The following is an 18,704-nucleotide window of genomic DNA, read 5'->3' as shown; positions in this document are numbered from 1 at the left end:
CTGCATTTATTGAGATTATCATATGGTTTTTAACCTTCAATTTGTTAATATGGTGTATCACATTAATTGTTTTGCCTATATTGAATACTTGCATCCCTGCCATAAACCCCACTTGACTGTGGTGCATGATCCTTTTACTGTGCTGTTGGATTCTGTTTGCTAGTATTTTGTTGAGGATTTTTGCATCTCTGTTCATCAGTGATATTGACCTGTAGTTTTCTTTTTTTGTGACATCTTTGTCTGGTTTTGGTATCAGGGTGATGGTGGCCTCATAGAATGAGTTTGGGAGTGTTCTTCCCTCTGCTGTATTTTGGAAGAGTTTGAGAAGGATAGGTGTTAGATCTTCTGTAATTGTTTGGTAGAATTCACCTGTGAAGCCATCTGGTCCTGGGCTTTTGTTGGTTAGAAGATTTTTAATCACAATTTCAATTTCAGTGTTTGTGATTGGTCTGTTCATGTTTTCCATTTCTTCCTGGTTCAGTCTTGGAGGGTTGTGCTTTTCTAAGAATTTGTCCATTTCTTCCAGGTTGTCCATTTTATTGGCATATAGTTGAGAGTTCATGTGGTAAGGGACCCCAGCATGAGAAGAATAAGCTGGCTCTATGATCCCTACTGCACCAGAGAAGGAAATCTCACAGAGTACCTGAAACACAAGCCAAGTGATCTGCTTGAGGCTCAAAGCTTTATTATAGTTTGAATGAGCGTTTTTCATGATTCCCTCAACCAACTTTGCTTCTGAATATCGAGTTGTGCTCTGATGAGACTAGTTGGGCACTAAGGACAAGAGTGTAAGGGGAAGGGGCGGGAGAGGATACAGCACAGGGATTTGCATGAACAGCCTCTTTTGTTTAATAGAAAGGTATGTTCTCAAAGGATACAGACAACACTCAAACCTCAGCCCCCAATATTAAAGAATGCCCTGTGGGCCCTGAGCTGGAGAAGCACACAGGGTTCAAGTCAATGCTTGACTGCTTCTGGGCTGAGCTGCCAGAGGCCAGGGAACAATGCTCATTCCTAGGACTGCACTGAGGAGGCTGTTGGCTCAGGCAAATGGGGGAGAGAGGAAGGAGGCAAGTGCTGAGAAGGAAGATTTGCCTTGGACGAAGGAAGGGCTGACCGGACCCTAAAGAGGGAGAGTTAGATACCATCTGGTGTCCAGTTTCAGCTCCTGCCAGATGGCATGGCCCCACCAGGAACGCCATGAAGCTGCTGACTCTTCCTGGACTCCCCAGTGAACACTGGGAGTCGACATTGGAGGGACCAGGGAACCAGACACACGGGAGTGTTGATTCAGGACTGTGTCATTTATAACAAGTCACTTCACCTCAGAGCTTCCCTCACTTTCTCTGGGAAATGTATTATTGTGGTTAACTTGTAGGATTAGTATGAGGATCAGCCCCAAATTCCTCAGACTTTAACATTCATGGAAACCTTCTGGGGATCTTATTAAAAATGCAGAGCCTGATGGATTAGATCAGGGAGAAAGCTTAAGATTTGGCATTTCTCACAAACCTGGGTGAGGCTGATATGCTGCTGGTCCCAGGACCACATTTTGAGGAGTGAGAGGTGAAGATGACAAGGCATGAAAAGCACATAGCATGGTGGCTGGAACTTCATAGGCGCTGTAAATAAATGGAAGCTTTCTGATTTAATATAGAGTTACTGGGAAAATGCACATTCCTGATGACCTTGAGGAGATAGCAATAACCATGGCCTGCATCGCGTATACACAGAAAGTGTCAGACGTCCCTGTGGACACTACTTCCTACAGCTCTCACAGCAAACCTGTGAGTTTATCCCCATTTTACAGGTGACTAAATTGAGGCACCAGTGCCAAATGACATGTCCAGATTACACAATGGACAAAGCCAGAGTTTGAAGCCTCATTGCCTAATTCCTTCCCTCAGCTACTAATCCTCACTCTAGGGCGGTAACAATCTAATCGAAAACAGCAGCCCACAAGGCCTCAGCAGCGAGTCATCCATGGCCTCTGAAAGGGGTGTCTGGACAACCCAACACTTCCTTCAAAAAAAAAAATGAATGTCCTCCTGCAACTTTTCTGAATTCTAAAATTATGCCAATTTTTAAAAAATTACTCCTCCCCTAATCCCATTGGCCTTCCTCTTAATATTTTCATCTGCTAAAGCTAATTGTTTTTTTCTGCATGATAGAAAGTATTCCATTCTTGGGATTTTTTTTTTTTAAGAGCAGTACACGGAAATAGAAATAGGGCCAGTTCATAAGTCTCTCTCATAGTGTTCTTGTATAGATAAAATTAATTAATACGTGGAAAAAGCTTAGAACTTCTCAACTATCTTCTTTTCCTGTTTTTGACTTTGAATTAAAACCTCATTGTGAATGGGGATTCCAGACCTTGAGCAAGTTTTTTAACTTCTCTGGGCCTCAGTTTCATCATCTGAAAAATGGACCCATAATAATAGTTATCTGTTTGAGTTGTTGTAAGGATTAAATGAATCAATAAGTGGGAAGATCTCAGAATAGCATCTGGATCAATAAATGTGAGCTATTTTCCTAGCTATTGTTTCAAAGGAACAAGTGCTAGATTTTTTATAAAGAAAAATGAAATTCGAAATGAGGCAAACAAATTGCATTTTCCCTATAATCCTCCACTTTTTGACCTTAAAAAAGAGGGGCACATTAAGTCTTATGTTTTGAGACATAAGGCAATTAGACAGTTCTTAATGGGATTAGGCAAGAATCGTCCAAATGCTATAATATTGCTTTATTTAGGGCTGAGGTTGATTCAATGGATGGTTTAAGAAATCTTTCCAATATGCCCCATAACTTCCAAGCATGTTTAAATGGACGAGAAATTAGGCATCTGTTTATACAATCATTTCAAATTGAACAACCATCATTTTTCTAGAAGTATGGGGGTGTTGTTCTGAAAAATAAAATAACATAGAGGTGAAAGACAAAAGCCCCACAGATTGTCAAAGGGAGCCCTCAAGCAGATAATTCAGAAGGAAAATTACAGGACATTCCCACTCTCCTAACTGGATTCCACTAAGGATAAAGCACAGGGTAGGGAAGGTTATGAGATGCAATATGCCCAGTTGTGAAGAAATGAGGATTTGTTGAAAGTCTCTGAGGATGGGGTTATCGTTTTTATGGTTTCTCTCCTTGCCAATGTCACCAGAACTGAGGTCATTCACTACATCTGAGCTGGCAAGTACCATTTAACAACTTTCTAAATTGTTAAATTGAAGGAACAGACTCATCCCGCAGCATCCTGGGGCAAGAATATGTCTAAGAAATGAAGAGAAGAGCAGAAAGAAAGGACAGAACTGAGATGCAAGTACCTTTAAGCTGGCAGTTTCTTCTCACACACTATGTCATTCTTTCACTCTCACCTAAAGCAGCTGAGAGGGCCAGAACATCTTGACAAAGGACCATCCAGATGCTGTCTGCCCATGATCCCCTCTCAGAGAGCAGCACTGATGAACAATTGGGTGGGGTTAATCATAATTGTACCCTGAGTATCACTCTCCAAATGTTAGGGAAATGCCTTTTAAAAAGTAGATAATTACACCTGGATAGGAGCCTTAAATAACATCAAGTTGTGACACTCTCTCCATTTTAGAGCTGAGCAAAATGAGACTCAGAAAGACAAAGAGACTTTTTCTACAGCACCTTGTTATTGATGAAAGAGCCAAAGACAAAAGTTCCATCTCTAATTTAAACTGTTATGTATTTGAAACAAAAGCAAAAATAAACAAATGGGACTACATTAAACTAAAAAGCTTTTGCACAGTGAAGGAAAGAAACCATCAACAAAAAGAAAAGGCAGCCTACTGAATGGGAGAAGATATTTGCAAACCGTATATCCAGTAAGTATAGAAAGAACTCATACAACTCAACATCAAAAAGCAAACAAACAACCCAATTACAAAATGGGCAGAGGAGCTGAATATTTTTCCAAAGACATACAGATGACATTGGATACATGAAAAGATGCTCAACATCACTAACCATCAGGGAAATCAAAACCACAATGAGATATAACCTCATACCTGTCAGAATGTCTATCATCAAAAAGAGAACAAATAGATATGGGAACATATGTATAACTGATTCACTTTGTTATAAAGCAGAAACTAACACACCATTGTAAAGCAATCATACTCCAATAAAGATGTTAAAAAAAAAACCCACAACATTGTAAATCAAATACCCTTGAAAATATTTTTTAAATGCAAAAAATTTTTTTAATTAATTTCATTGTGTGTGTGTACCACAGGTTCAATATATAAATTATGTCAAATTGATTACATTGTTTTTCAAAATAAAGAATTTTTGATAGTTAAAAAAAAAAGAGAGAGAACAAATAACAAGTGTTTGTGAGAATGTGGAGAAAAGGGAACCCTCATGCACTGTTGGTGGGAGTGTAAATTGGTGCAGCCACTGTGGAAAACTGTATAGCAGTTCCTCAAAAATTAAAAATAGAACTACCATATGATCCAGCAATTTCACTTCTGGGTATTTACCCAAAGAAAACAAAACACAGATTCAAAAAGATATATGCACACTTATGTTCATGGCAGGATTATTTACAACAGCTACAAAATGGAAGCAACCTAAGTGTCCTTCAATAGATCAATGGATAAAGAAGATGTTTTATATATATATATACACACACACACACATAAATATATAGAGATGTGTGTATACACACACACACAATGGAATATTACTTAGCCACAAAGAGAATGAAGTCTTGCCATTTGTGACAACATGGATGGACCTAAAGGGTATTATGCTAAGTGAAATTAGTCAGAATGGAGAAAGAAAACTACCATATGATTTCACTCATGTGTGGAATCTAAGAAACAAAAAAAATGAACAAACGTAAAACAGAAACAGACTCATAGATACAGAGAACAAACTGGTGGTTGCCAGAGGGAGGAGCGTGGGTGGATGAGAGAAATAGGTGAGGGAGGTTAAGAGTACAAAATTCCAGGCTTCCCTGGTGGTGCAGTGGTTAAGGATCCACCTGCCAATACAGGGTACATGGGTTCGAGCCCTGGTCCGGGAAGATCCCACATGCTGCAGAGCAACTAAGTTCCTGCGCCACAACTACTGAGCCTGTGCTCTAGAGCCTGCGAGCCACAACTACTGAAGCCTGCACGCCTAGAGCCCATGCTCCACAACAAGAGAAGCCACTGCAATGAGAAGCCCGTGCACCACAATGAAGAGTAGCCCCCGCTCACCACAACTAGAGAAAGTCCATGCACAGCAAAGAAGACCCAATGCAGCCAAAAATAAATAAATAAAATAAATAAAGTTATAAAAATAAAAAAAGAGGTACAAAATTCCTGTTACAAAATGTATGAGTCACAGCTATAAAATGTACAGTGTGGGGAATATAGTCAATAACTATGTAATATCTTTGTACGGTGACATATCATAACTAGACTTATTATGGTGACCATTTTGTATGTATAAAAATATCAAATCACTATGCTGTACACACCTGAAACTAATAAAATATTATAAGTCAATTATACTTCAATAAAAATAAAAAAAAATAAAGTGTGACTTGTTTCACCCTGCCTTTACTAATCCACTGAGAGTTGCCACCATCCTCCAACTCATCCCTGTCCAGACACCCCGGGAGGCAAGAGGGATTAACAGGGAACAAGGGACTCACCCTCTGCATCTTAACTTTATTTCTGAAAACTCAAGATATTTTGTCCATCCTTCCCAACAGTTCACAAGCTGTCATGATCTTACCTATTGATCTTAGAAGCATATTCACAGCTGTGTCAACAAAATCTCTCACCTAACACTCGCGCTACACACCCAACCTTCAGAGAAAATTAAATGGTCTAACACAGCTGAATTCCTTAGCTCTTAGGCTGAACCATATGACACTTCCGTTTTCGCAGATCAGAAACGGTTGAATATTGGCAATGGAATGTAGCTCAGTCTGATATTCATCAGCATCCTGAAATCACTTAAAAAGGAAATCGCCTTTCATTCTGATAAATCATCCCAGATGTTCCATGAGAATGTGTTACATGGGTTTCAGTTAGAAAAGTAAAGTCTAGAGAATAGATCAATAAATACATTGTGGTACACATAGAAAACAAACTTATGGTTACCAAAGGGAAAAGGAGAGAGGGATAAATTAGGAGTTTGGGATTAACAGATACATACTGCCATATATAAAATAGGTAACCAACAAAGATCTACTGTATAACACAGGGAACTATATTCAATATCTTGTAATAACCTATAATGGAAAAGAATCTGAAAAAGAGTATATATATATCTGAATCACTGCGCTGTATACCTGAAACTAACACAAAATTGTAAATCAACTATACTTCAATTTTAAAAAATAAAAATAAATTATGGTATATACACTAGAATACTTCAGAAAAGCAGTTAAAAAATTACTCATATAAACAACATGGATGAACAAACGAACAGACATTGAGTGAAAGAAGCCAGATATAAAGAGTACATTCTGTAGGATTCACATTGCACCAAGGCTCAGACGGAAGCCGGAAAGGTCGTACTAGAAAACGTATAGAATGGCAAAAGTATTCAATATCTCGAACCATGTCTAGGTCACAGCGCTTTAAACATATACAAAAATCCATCTAGCTGTATCCTTAAAATCAGTGCCTCTTACCCACTTTGTATATGGATGTGGATTTTATACCCCAAATAAAAAAGAGGAGAGAAAATTACAGTCTGTGGACCCCCATGATACAGGTTAGCCTAGAGTGGTTAAGCACAGGCTGTGAAGGCAGATAAAATTGGTCTGCCCCCAACAGATACTTGATCTTTGATGATATACTTAACCTCTCTCTAAGCCTCAGTATTCTTATCTCTGAAATGGAGATCACAATGACATTTACCTTATACAGTTTGGGGGATAATTCAATAAGACAGTGTTTAAAAGGCACATGGCACAGAGGCTCAAGGATGGCCAGTAGGTACCAGCAGTAGCACTGGTAGCAGAGTCTGTAATGAGACATCCCCCCAACCCCGCACCTGCCCCCTCCCACGCATATACTTCAGTTTCTGGAGAATTCTTCCCCTGACCAGCTCTCACTCCTCACGTGCTCCTTGGCGGAGGAGCAGGAACCAGGCACTAACCCCCAGAACCCGGCGCAGCCGCGGTCCCCCACTTACCAGTAGGGCGTCTGGGAGGTTGTGGTCCTCTGTGAAGGTGATGACCGCAGAGGTGATGTCCAGCGCACTGAGCTCCGGCGTGGCTGTGCTGATGGAACCTGCATCCTGGATCCAGCCCGCCTGGAAGAGCACGGCCACCTTCCTCAGGAGGCGGTCCGCGCGCACGCGCTTGAATACATGTCTCACCACAAACCTCATGGAGTCCCCAAGGTTCCTGCTGCTAGAGGACCCTGCCAGGGCGAGTCCCCTGACCTCCTGCAGGAGCGCGGGCCTCCCCTTATGGTCGGAGAAGCGAACCACGTAATCTGTTTTGCTGTCGTAGGAGACGATGGCCACCCGGGCACCCGTGGGGCAGTTACTCCCATTGATTTCCGTCTTCATCAACAGAGGTAGTAAAATGCCTCTCATCCTCTCGAAATCCAACTGGGAGACGTCATTTGACACGTCCAAGGCGAAGACCACCTCGGTCGGGAACACTGGGCATTCGGAAACACCTAGACACGTGGATACACAGATTTAGGATTGTCTGTAATGTCTGTAAACGGATGAAGGTTGGAGTGAATAAGAAGAAATGTTATTTACCTGAACAGGCTAGAAGGGAAACGATTTTGGAGAGAAAAGACGTTGTTAGTTGACATAGACGAAGCCACGTTTGCCAGCTTCAGTATGAAAACCATCTCCTCTGAGAAATTCAAGCCTCTCCGAGTTCTGCCTGAGTGTGGCAGAGAGACCTCACCTTGCTCTCCAATATCTTCTCTCCCTTTTTTCCATGGTAACAGAAACCCAGTCTCTGGCTGCGTATATGGCTGCCTGGAACAAAGGGTACATTTCCCAGTGGGGTAGCATCTTACTAAGCTCTGGATAACAGAATTAGAACCATGGGAGGTACAACCTTGAAAAAGTATCCTTTCCTTTACCTGCTGGCTGAAGCTTGATAGACATCTTGGACCATGAGGTGATTTCGGAAACAGTATCCCCACCCCAGTGGCAGTGCAGGAAAATATAAAGAGGCTGCATCCCTGGGCACACATCCCTAGGCACCATGGTGCTCCATCATCCCGGGACTGGCTACCTCCAGGCTGATTTGAGGACTATGTTGGTGTCCCTGCATTTGAGCACTGAGTCACACTGTACTGAACTTAAATCTAATACACTTAGCTACTCAGAAACTATATATACACACACATATGCATACACACATATCTTAAATTCTATATAATAAAATATAGTAATATTCGTAATTAATTATTAATAGTATTATTATTAATTATTGTATTGTTGGTTATTAATATGTTTATTAATGTTAGTAATAATATTAATTGTATATTGCATATATTATGTATAAGTGTATATACACAAGCAATATATTTTCATGGAAAATACTAGAAAACAGTATATTAAAATTACCCTTAATTTATCATATATATGTGTATATATGTATATCTACCATTTGTTTTATTTCATTTTATAAGACTTGGAGCTTAGGATATGCTCTATTCTGAATCTTTTTTCACTTTATGATATTCCTTCCATCAGTAAATTTAGAGCAGTATCATCTGGTCTCCTATGATGTCTCATGATTTCTTCTGCCAACATCCCTTTGTGATGAGAATACTTGAACTTGTATCTGTTCATTTCTGTCCAATTACAGCTCCAAATAGGTCTACAATTATGACTTTTGATATGTATTGTCCAATGACTCTTCAGAAAAATTGTGCCAATTGACATGCCTACATTTCTCAACTCTGGATAGGGATTTTTTTTCCTCATCTTAAAAAAATTTCCAATTTGAAACAAAAAAAAAACTTATTGTAATTTGTATTCTTTGACTTCTTGTGAGGTCAGACATTTTTACAGGTTTCTTGTATTTTTTTCTTTTCTGAATCCTCCATTCATGTTTTTGGCCCGTTTTCAATCTAAAAGAGTTTTTTACACTTAGGTTTAGCAAATATGAAATATCTGTGTTTGTAGATGAAAATGATTGAGTAGCAGTGATTTTATATATTTCAACATGATAGAGTAAAGAAGCTAGGGCCTTTCCCTGGGTTCATTGCTTATATTGCATATATTTTCCCCATTTTTCTGTTTGTTTTTGACTTTACAGTGCTCCTGAATGTAAAAGAGGTTTAACTTTTAACTCTGAAACTCTTTTCCTTTGTGGTCAAGGTGATGGTATTATTCTTTATGATTTTTAGGAAAAAAAATTCCAGAATCTCCCTGAACAGCAACTGGATGGGAATGGACAGAATATGGGAGAGTCAGCATAATAGTGGTGGGATGATTGTGGAGAAAACCCAAACTAAACAATTTGCCAAGTCAATGTTCACTGCCTATTGCCAGTAAGTGGAGAAATGTGTATATTATAGGATGCAAATATCCTGGAGTACATTGAAGACAAAGAATTACAATCTGGGAATGTGACAAAGCATTACTTAAGATTTGATGATTCACAGTTCCATTTTTAAAACACAAATGTTAATTTTAAAAGACCCATTTCTTACTGAAGGCTCACTGTTGATTCCTCTTGTTTAAATGGATGAAATAAAAGAACAGAGCTTCTCTTTGCCTGTTTTGTGATAAGAAGCACCAAGATGTGCAGGTGTGCAATTATCATTGCATTGCATGAGGTGCCAATTGTAGAGGAATTTTTCTTCACTGGTGAGATGGCATGCCTTTCATCCACTTCATTTCTTTTAATTTAATTTTATTTTACTGAAGTATAGTTGATTTATAATATCGTGTTAGTTTCACGTGTACAGCAAACTGATTAGTTATACACATATATGTATCATACATTCTTTTACAGATTTTTTTCCCTTATAGGTTATTACAAAATATTGAGTATAGTTCCCTGTGCTATACAGTAGGTCCTTGTTGGTTATCTATTTTATGTATAGTAGTGTGTATATGTTAATCCCAAACTCCTAATTTGTTCCTCTCCCCTTTCCCTTTTGGTAACCATAAGTTTGTCTTCTATGTCTGTGGGTCTATTTCTGTTTTATAAATAAGTTCATTTGTAACTTTTTTTAGATTCCACATACAAGTGATATCATATGAGATTTGTCTTTCTCTATCTGACTTACTTAGCATGATAATCTCTAGGTCCATCCATGTTGCTGCAAATGGCATTATTTCATTTTTTTTTAATGGCTGACTAGTATCCCATTGTGTATATGTACGACATCTCTGTCCATTCATCTGTCGATGGACATTTAGTTTGCTTCCAGGTCTTGGCTATTGTAAATAGTGCTGCAATGAACATTGTGGTGCATGTATCTTTTTAAATTACGGTTTTCTCCAGATGTATGCCCAGGAGAGGGATTGCAGGATTGTATGGTAGCTCTGTTTTTAGTTTTTTGAGGAACCTCCATACTGTTCTCCATATCATCCACTTCACTTCTGAGACCACGTTGGGGAAGATTACTTACCCAGTGGGGACTGAGCTGTATATGTTAAATTATAAGAGCTTCCCATGATGGACCATGGCACCTCCAAACCCCAGGTGACTTATGTTCTCAGTGCATGATCCATTCCCACTTCACACCCCTGGCTCCTTTCTAGCCTTTCCCAACAACTTACAGCAAATTTCACGACCAAAATTGATGATTTCACAAGGCTGTTAGAAAAATGGAGAAAGAAAGGAAAGAGTACTTAATTTGAAGCATATTCCTCCTCACCATCATGACTTAGAAATGTCGTATGGATGTTATCCCAGCTTATCTGAAGCTTTTTAATCCACAACAGAAAACCTCAAAGTTATTACAACAGATGGAACTTTCCAGAAGTCATATTTCTGGATCCAGTGGATATTTTTAAACTATTTTATATACAATATACTGCCCATACTATTAGAGATAGGTAGATAAGGGGAACGCTTCTTTTTTTAAAAAAATCTGCCTCACAAAGGAATGGAATCAAATCTGATTTTGAAGAAGTTTAATTCCAGGAATGTCAGCACAGAAGGCAGAAAAATGCCTTAAATTCTTGGATCTCTACCTTAGCGATTTCTGTAACATTTCTTTAGAATGACAGGCAAGATATTCTACCCCCAACACCTCCCCTAGAATTGTTTCATTCCTTTGATCCCTTCCTCTCTGTTCTGTTCTCCCCTTGACCCCATCACTTCCTGCTCCTCAGTTGCCCCACGTCCTTCCCTACCCTCCCCTCAATAGTATTTTTGTACTTGGGTGATGAAAAATCATCATAAGACTGAGATCATTTTCAGGTGTGCCATAAGACACAGTGGCCTGTACTATACTATGTGTTGGCTTATGAATACTTTACAAGCAATTTTTGAACATTACAAAAAGCCTTTCCCCCCCCCACCTCCACTGGGGTAGTAACCTCAAAGTCTTTCCTTTCATGCCAACTGGTATTTCTCAAAAACATCCAGATTTAAAATATTATTTTACTCTTGAAAATATTTAAAATATTGTTTAAATATTTAAAATATTATTCTACTCCTTTTATTTGATTTGGTTACAACCTACCAGAGTAAAGTCTATAAACTTAAAGTACTAAGAGAACTTACAAGAGGAGAAACTAAAGAATCTTTACAGATTTCTATTTTGTGAAAGTGGAAAGTTTTGTGTTTTAAAATTTACAATTAAAATCTTCACACCAGGGCTTCCCTGGTGGCGCAGTGGTTGAGGGTCTGCCTGCCGATGCAGGGGACACAGGTTCGTGCCCCGGTCCGGGAAGATCCCACATGCTGCAGAGTGGCTGGGCCCATGAGCCGTGACCGGTGAGCCTGCGCGTCCGGAGCCTGTGCTCCGCAACGGGAGAGGCCACAGCAGTGAGATGTCCGCGTACCACCAAAAAAAAAAAACTAAAAAAAAAAAAAAAAAAAAAATCTTCACACCAGCAGAAACAACAGATTCTGTAACTATTTCAGATATTGGAATAATCAGATAGAAAATATAAAATAACTACGTTTTGTATGTCTGAAGAAATAAAAGATATCCTTGAAAATATTTTTAAAAATCTTCACCTACCATCATATCTATCACACCTTTGGGGCCCTTGATGCCCTGGAAAGAACAGAAATGGGTTTCACATGCAAGATTCTGGAAGTTCAACACATTATTCTGAAGAGTTGGCAAGAGAGTTTGAGAAAGCTCACCATGCTACAGAGACCTCCTTCTGCCTTGCTCCTGGGCCTGAAGTTCTGTCTGACTCCTTAAGGAAGGAGGTCAGAGTGTCTAGGAGATGTATCCCAGACCTCAGAGTCCAGGGTGCCCAGGGAGATGCTACAGAAAGACTCTTAGGAGACCAGGTTATTTTGAGACTAAGCTACAGATTTTTTTGGTTTTTTGTTTTTTGGGTTTGTTTTTTTTAATTAATTAATGTTTTTTATTTTATTTTTGGCTGTGTTGGGTCTTCGTTGCTGCACACAGGCTTTTCTAGTTGCAGCGAGCGGGAGATAATCTTCATTGCACTGCGCAGGCTTCTCATTGCGGTGGCTTCTCTTGTTGCGGAGCACAGACTCTAGGCGCATGGACTTCAGTAGTTGTGGCTTGCAGGCTCTAGAGCACAAGCTCAGTAGTTGTGGCACATGGGCTTAGTTGCTCTACAGCATGTGGGATCTTCCTGGACCAGGACTCAAACCAGTGTCCTCTGCATTGGCAGGCGGATTCTTTTTAATTTTTTTATAGTTGTGTGTGAACTTTTTTTTTAATTTATTTATCTTATTTATTTATTATTTTTGGCTGTATTATTTTTGGCTGCATTGGGTCTTCATTGCTGCACACAGGCTTTCTCTAGTTGCAACGAGAGGGGGCTACTCTTCGCTGTGGTGCCGGGGTTTCTCATTGTGGTGGCTTCTCTTGTTGTGGAGCACAGACTCTAGGTGCACAGGCTTCAGTAGTTGTGGCTCGCGAGCTCTAGAGTGCAGGCTCAGTAGTTGTGGCACACGGGCTTAGTTGCTCCACAGCATGTGGGATCTTCCTGGACCAGAGCTCGAATCCATGTACCCTGAATTGGCAGGCAGATTCTCAACCACTGTGCCACCAGGGAAGCCCCAAGCCACAGTTTAGGATCAAATTCAGGAAAAGGCCATTCAAGATCCCAGGACCACTTATAGGCAGTTCTAAAGTGGACCCCTGTCCTCCCCTACCTCTTCTCCTCAGGCCTCCCACCACTGCCCTATCTATTCCCTAGCATTACACAAGTCTTCCCTGGAGCCCTTCACAACAGATCTGCCTGACTCCAGCCACTCTGGGAGTCTGGAGAACCTCGTGCTTATTTGTACTCTACGAGGCAGTCATTTGTGACTTCCTGCAGCTCACTATAATCTCCTCAGCCTTTGTTTCTTTATCTGTAAAATGGGCATGGTGGTCCTTCTTCTTTTAAGATTTTTGTGCATCTCTCCAGCAAACCCTAAACTGCAGTGAAACCACCTGGTTCAACCCGCAGCTGACTCACTGCACCTTCCTTCACGGATGATGGCCTCATCTCTTAAGACAGGCATGGGGCAAAACGACAACCACCTCTAGTCTTTCCTTTCATACCAAATGACCTTCCAAGGAATTTTACAAATATCTGTGGGCTCGCAACATTGTCAGTGTGGATAAGATTATATAAATGTCAGATTTTGTTAGGATTTCTTTCTGGTTTTTGCAGAAATGTTGCCGCTCATCTTGTTTACACTGATAAACGCACTTTCCAGTGAGCTTTACGTATTGTTTTATGTACTTAGACAGATCCATGAATCTGCAGCCACTCCATATCTTCCCCATGTTCAAGTCAAAATATCTATATTTAATAAATACTATACTGTGTAAGAACTTGAAGCTAATGTCCTCCAAAGTGAATTTGGCACATTCCCTATATAGCTCCTCCTGTGCATTTTAAATGTTTGTTTCTTCTTAGAGATGTCTCATCAAATCCTTATTCAATTTTACACAAAGGTTGAAAATAAAAGAAAGGAGAAATCCATGTTACCACTGGTCCTGGAGGGCCTGGGTCACCTGGAGTTCCAACGAATCCAGGAAATCCAGCATTACCCCAAAAATGACCAAACCAAAGGGATAAGCTTCCCCCTTGAACACGACTTGATTAAAACCAATAGACCCACCTTGAGATTCCAAATTGTCATTATATCTGAGTCTAATGAGTCTGCTATGGACCAGTTAGTTCATGAACCGTCATCATTAGAGTGAGACATGGAGACTGGGCGGTGGGGGGGATGGGGAGGTCTTTGTGGGAACCATCTAAGTCCCCCCCATACATACCTAACCCCAGCCAACATGTGTAAATTCACACAAACACTTAAAGTATGTCTTGATATTCAGCTGAGACTCCAGGTCATATAATTAAATGAATGCAGGAAATGTGTATTGAAGGTCAGGCATCAGGAGAAAGGAATCTTCTGGTCTTCAGTGTCTCAGAAAAGGTCTATGCTGACCATGGACTCACTGCTTATCTGACAGGGATTTGAACTGACACAGCATTATCTGCGTATAATTGACACTTTATCTTTTTTTAATTTTAAAACAAGAGAGAGAAGTTTAGCTGAGCAGGGTAATATTAGCCAGTAGCAAGCCAAGTTAGACATAGTTCAAATTTTCCTTTATGTCCTTGCCAGTTTATGAAAATACCAGTTATTGGGTGCCCAGACAATATACATTCTCTTTCCGTTCCTCTCTTCTACATTGAACACTAGTCCATGTTCTTTTCCCAGAAGGCCTTGCCCTCTAATGTATATCAACTAAATACTACCAAGTTGTTAGGTATCCACAAGGTTACTCTTTCCAAAAAGAGATGGTAGTGATTGTGGCTCTTCAATACTGAATCTTCTGAACCTGAAGGAATGGGTTTTATTGGTAGACTCTATAAAGCACAGAGAAAAACTTGACTCCAAGTCCACCAAGATGGCAGCCACATTCTTGAGAGTTTAGTCCTAGAATAGCTAAGAGAAAGTAAAAGCTTGGAAGAATCTTAAAGAAACAGTAATATTTGCCCTGCAGCTAAACCAATACTTTTTCAAATGATGTCTAGATTTACCAAAGACAGAAGTGTCTCCAAACTTGTTCTTTAAAAGGTTGATATTACATAACTGAAACTCCAACTTGAATTTTCTGTTGTTATGGTTTGGTGAGCTGCATTTGCATTCAGAAGATAAATGATAATGGGACTAAGTGGGGAGTGACCAGGAAGGTGTAGAATATTCTGACGAGGACATGGGCTTCCTGCTAAGAAGTCCATTAACCCAGTGGAAGTATAGTCCTGTGAGTAGACTGTCATGATGTGGGCCTCTATAGATCTGGGGAAATTCCTTTGGTTCTTACCCTCTTCCCTCTGATTCCCTTTGCCCCCTTCTCTCCTTGGTGGCCCAGGTCACCATCTTCTCCCTTAATAGAATCAAAAGTAGAACGATGAGTGTAAAGAAAAATAAGTACAAATAAATGACACATGCTGCATACCAGATGTCAGGCCCTAAAAGATATCTTCTTACTTGTGCACCAGGGTAGCCAGGAAATCCAGGTTCCCCCTAGTTTCAGAAATGAGATAAGGTCTTGTTTAGTGTCATGTGATTAAGTCTTTCTCTGGCATTCCTTGGGGGAAAAAGAAGATACTATAATTTTGAGAAAACAAACTCAAAACAGGTGCCAGAAAAAACAACTATCGCAAAGGCTGTTATCTTAAGCTACTCCCAAGTGGCCGTATTTTATTTCTATAATTCAATACAAAGCAACATGCAAGTGATTTTTACAAATTCTTCCTCCCTTCTTGATATATTGTGTAATAAAACTTTCTTCTTGTGCATTTTTATTTATCTATCAGTTTAAATAACCAGAGATATGATCCAATTGAAACCAAGGGAAGGGCCACCAAATTGACTGCTAGGAAGCAGATGATCATTGCCAGACCAAAGACATACTACCAAGCAAGTATTCATTCAAGAAGTATTTATTTAGCACCTACTGTGTGCCAGGCATGTCTCTAGGTGTTGGGAATTCCATGGTGAACAGAACAAAGACCCTGCTGTCAAGGAACTTACCTGCTAGTGAGAAAGAGATGTAAAGTCTGCCAGGGTAAGATCAATGCTATTCCAGAAAAAGGATTAAGAAATAAAGAATGTAAGGGTGAGGGGTTAGCTATTTTATATAAGGGGGTCAGGCAAAACCATTTTGTAAAGGTAGCATTTGGGTAAAGACCAGCCTGAATTCAGGAAGCAAGCCAAGCAGATGTGTGGAAGTAGAGCATCCCAGGCAGAGGAAAGAGTATGTGAAAACCATAAACAAGGGTATGAATGTGTGCTGTGTTTGACCAACAATGAAGCAGAATAATGGGATGGGGAGGGGCAGTTATGTAAAATCTTGTGGGCCACATAACAGTGGGGTTAACTCTGAATGCCATCGGGAGCCATGGCTGGGTTTTGTGTAAAGAAGTGACATGACCTGCCTCTGTATTTACAAGATGGTTCTGGTTCCTTCAAAGAAAGCTAACTAGAAGGGCAGAAGCAGTGGGAACAGTTAGGTGGCTCTGACACTAATCCAGGTGCTAAATCATGTTGGCTTGCCCAGAGTGCAGCAGTGGTGGTGGTGAGACAGAATGACATGCTGTATATATTCTGAAGATAGACTGACCCTTAAGTGTTGATGGATTAAATGTAAGGGGTGAGAGAAAGAGACTTATTAAAGAGGAAACAAGCATCTGTTTTAAGTAACTGGTGGGATGGAGTCTCCACTTTCCAAAATGGGGAAGGCAGGAGGAAGGGCAGGTGAATCAGTTTGGGCTGACTGGATGTTTGATGATATTAAAGGATCATTGCTCATTCTTAGGTGTGGTGATGGTATTGTGGTTATATTTTTAAAGAATCTTTTAGAGATGCAAGCTGAAATATTTATGCATGAAATATATGATATCTGGTATTTGCTTCAAAATAATTGGGGGGGGAGTGGGAAAACGTGAGTGGGACTATAAATAAAACAAAACTAAATTGGCCAAGCATTTTTCATTGTTTGAGCTAGGTAATATATACACAGGAGGAGGTATCATCATATTAGTCTCTCCACTTGTATATATGTTTGAATTTTTCCATAATAAAAGATTAGAAAACAAAAGAAGAAGAAAAAATTTGCTTGGGGACATGCCAACTTTCAGGTGCCTATGAGATAAGCAAGTAGAAACATATTTGGAGCTTAAGAGATTGGTCCAAGCTAGAGAAGTAAACTGAGATCAGAGGACAGATGGCACTTGATGCTAAGAGACTGGATAAGGTCACCTGAGGAGTGAGTGACGAGGGAGAGAAATATGAGGATAGAGTCTTGAGTCCTCAACATTTAGAGTTCAAGAACATTCAGAAGATCCAGCCAAGATCAGCCAGGAAAAACCAGGGAAGTGGTATGTGCTGGAAGTTGAGTGAGCAAAGGTTTAAAGAACAAGCCCATTATCATCTCTGTCAAATGCTGCTGAGACACGGAACACAATGAGGGCAGAGAACTGACCACTGGACTTAGCACCATGGGTTTTTCTGTTTTTCGTTTTTTTAAAAAATATTTTGATCTAATTTATTTTATGTTTTTATTTACTTTCAGCTGTGCTGTGTCTTCGTTGCTGCACACGGGCTTTCTCTAGTTGCAATGAGCGGGGGCTACTCTTCGTTGTGGTGCGTGGGCTTCCCATTGCAGTGGTTTCTCTTGTTGTGGAGCACGAGCTCTAGGTGCACAGGCTTCAGTAGTTGTGGCACGAGGGCTCAGTAGTTGTGGCTCATGGGCTCTAGAGCACAGGCTCAGTAGTTGTGGTGCACAGGCTTAGTTGCTATGCGGCATGTGGGGTCTTCCCAGACCAGAGCTCGAACCCCTGTACCCTGCCTTGGCACGTAGATTCTTAACCACTGTGCCACCAGGGAAGCCCCTGGGTTTTTTTCTTCTAATTTTTATTTTATATTGGAGCATAGTTGATTAGCAGTGTTGTGTTAGTTTCAGGTGTACAGCAAAGTGATTCATTTATATATATACATGTATGTATTCTTTTTCAAATTATTTGTCCATTTAGGTTATTACAGAATATTGAGCAGAGTTCCCTGTGCTATACAGTAGGTCCTTGTTGGTTACCTATTTTAAATATTGTAGGGTGTACATGTCAATCCCAATTTCCCAATCAGTCCCTCCCCCACCCTTCCCGCCCTCCACGCCAGGAAACGTAAGTTTCTTCTCTAAGTCTGAGTCTGTTTCTGTTTTGTAAATAAGTTCATTTGTGCTCTGCGGCAGGTGGGATCTTCCCGGACTGGGGCACGAACCCTTGTCCCCTGCATCGGCAGGCGGACTCTCAACCATTGTGCCACCAGGGAAGCCCTGTATCATTTTTTTGATTCTTCATATAAGCAATAAATGATATTTGTCTTTCTCTGTCTGACTTACTTCACTTAGTATGATAATCTCCAGGTCCATCCATGACATACAGATGGCCAAGAGGCACATGAAAAGATGCTCAACATCACTAATTTTTAGAAAAATACAAATCAAAACTACAATGAGATATCACCTCACACCAGTCAGAATGGCCATCATCAAAAATCTACAAACAATAAA

The 18,704-nt window shown here is 40.2% G+C and overlaps 1 protein-coding gene across 1 annotated transcript in view; it reads right to left on the bottom strand.

Moving 5' to 3' along the window:
• LOC112401623 (collagen alpha-4(VI) chain-like) overlaps nt 1–18,704 on the bottom strand; it is a 58,746-nt gene that overhangs the window by 15,970 nt on the left and 24,072 nt on the right. The window contains 6 exon segments of the mRNA XM_024747970.1: nt 7,168–7,661; nt 10,747–10,783; nt 12,162–12,197; nt 14,110–14,174; nt 15,458–15,518; nt 15,623–15,658. Coding sequence (XP_024603738.1) covers nt 7,168–7,661; nt 10,747–10,783; nt 12,162–12,197; nt 14,110–14,174; nt 15,458–15,518; nt 15,623–15,658 — 729 coding nt within the window.

Source organism: Neophocaena asiaeorientalis, unplaced genomic scaffold, assembly GCF_003031525.2.
Source record: "Neophocaena asiaeorientalis asiaeorientalis breed wild unplaced genomic scaffold, Neophocaena_asiaeorientalis_V1.1 scaffold33, whole genome shotgun sequence".
Classification (NCBI taxonomy): domain Eukaryota; kingdom Metazoa; phylum Chordata; class Mammalia; order Artiodactyla; family Phocoenidae; genus Neophocaena; species Neophocaena asiaeorientalis.
The sequence above is the reverse complement of the archived record's forward strand: the minus strand, read 5'-3'. Positions and strand labels throughout refer to the sequence as shown.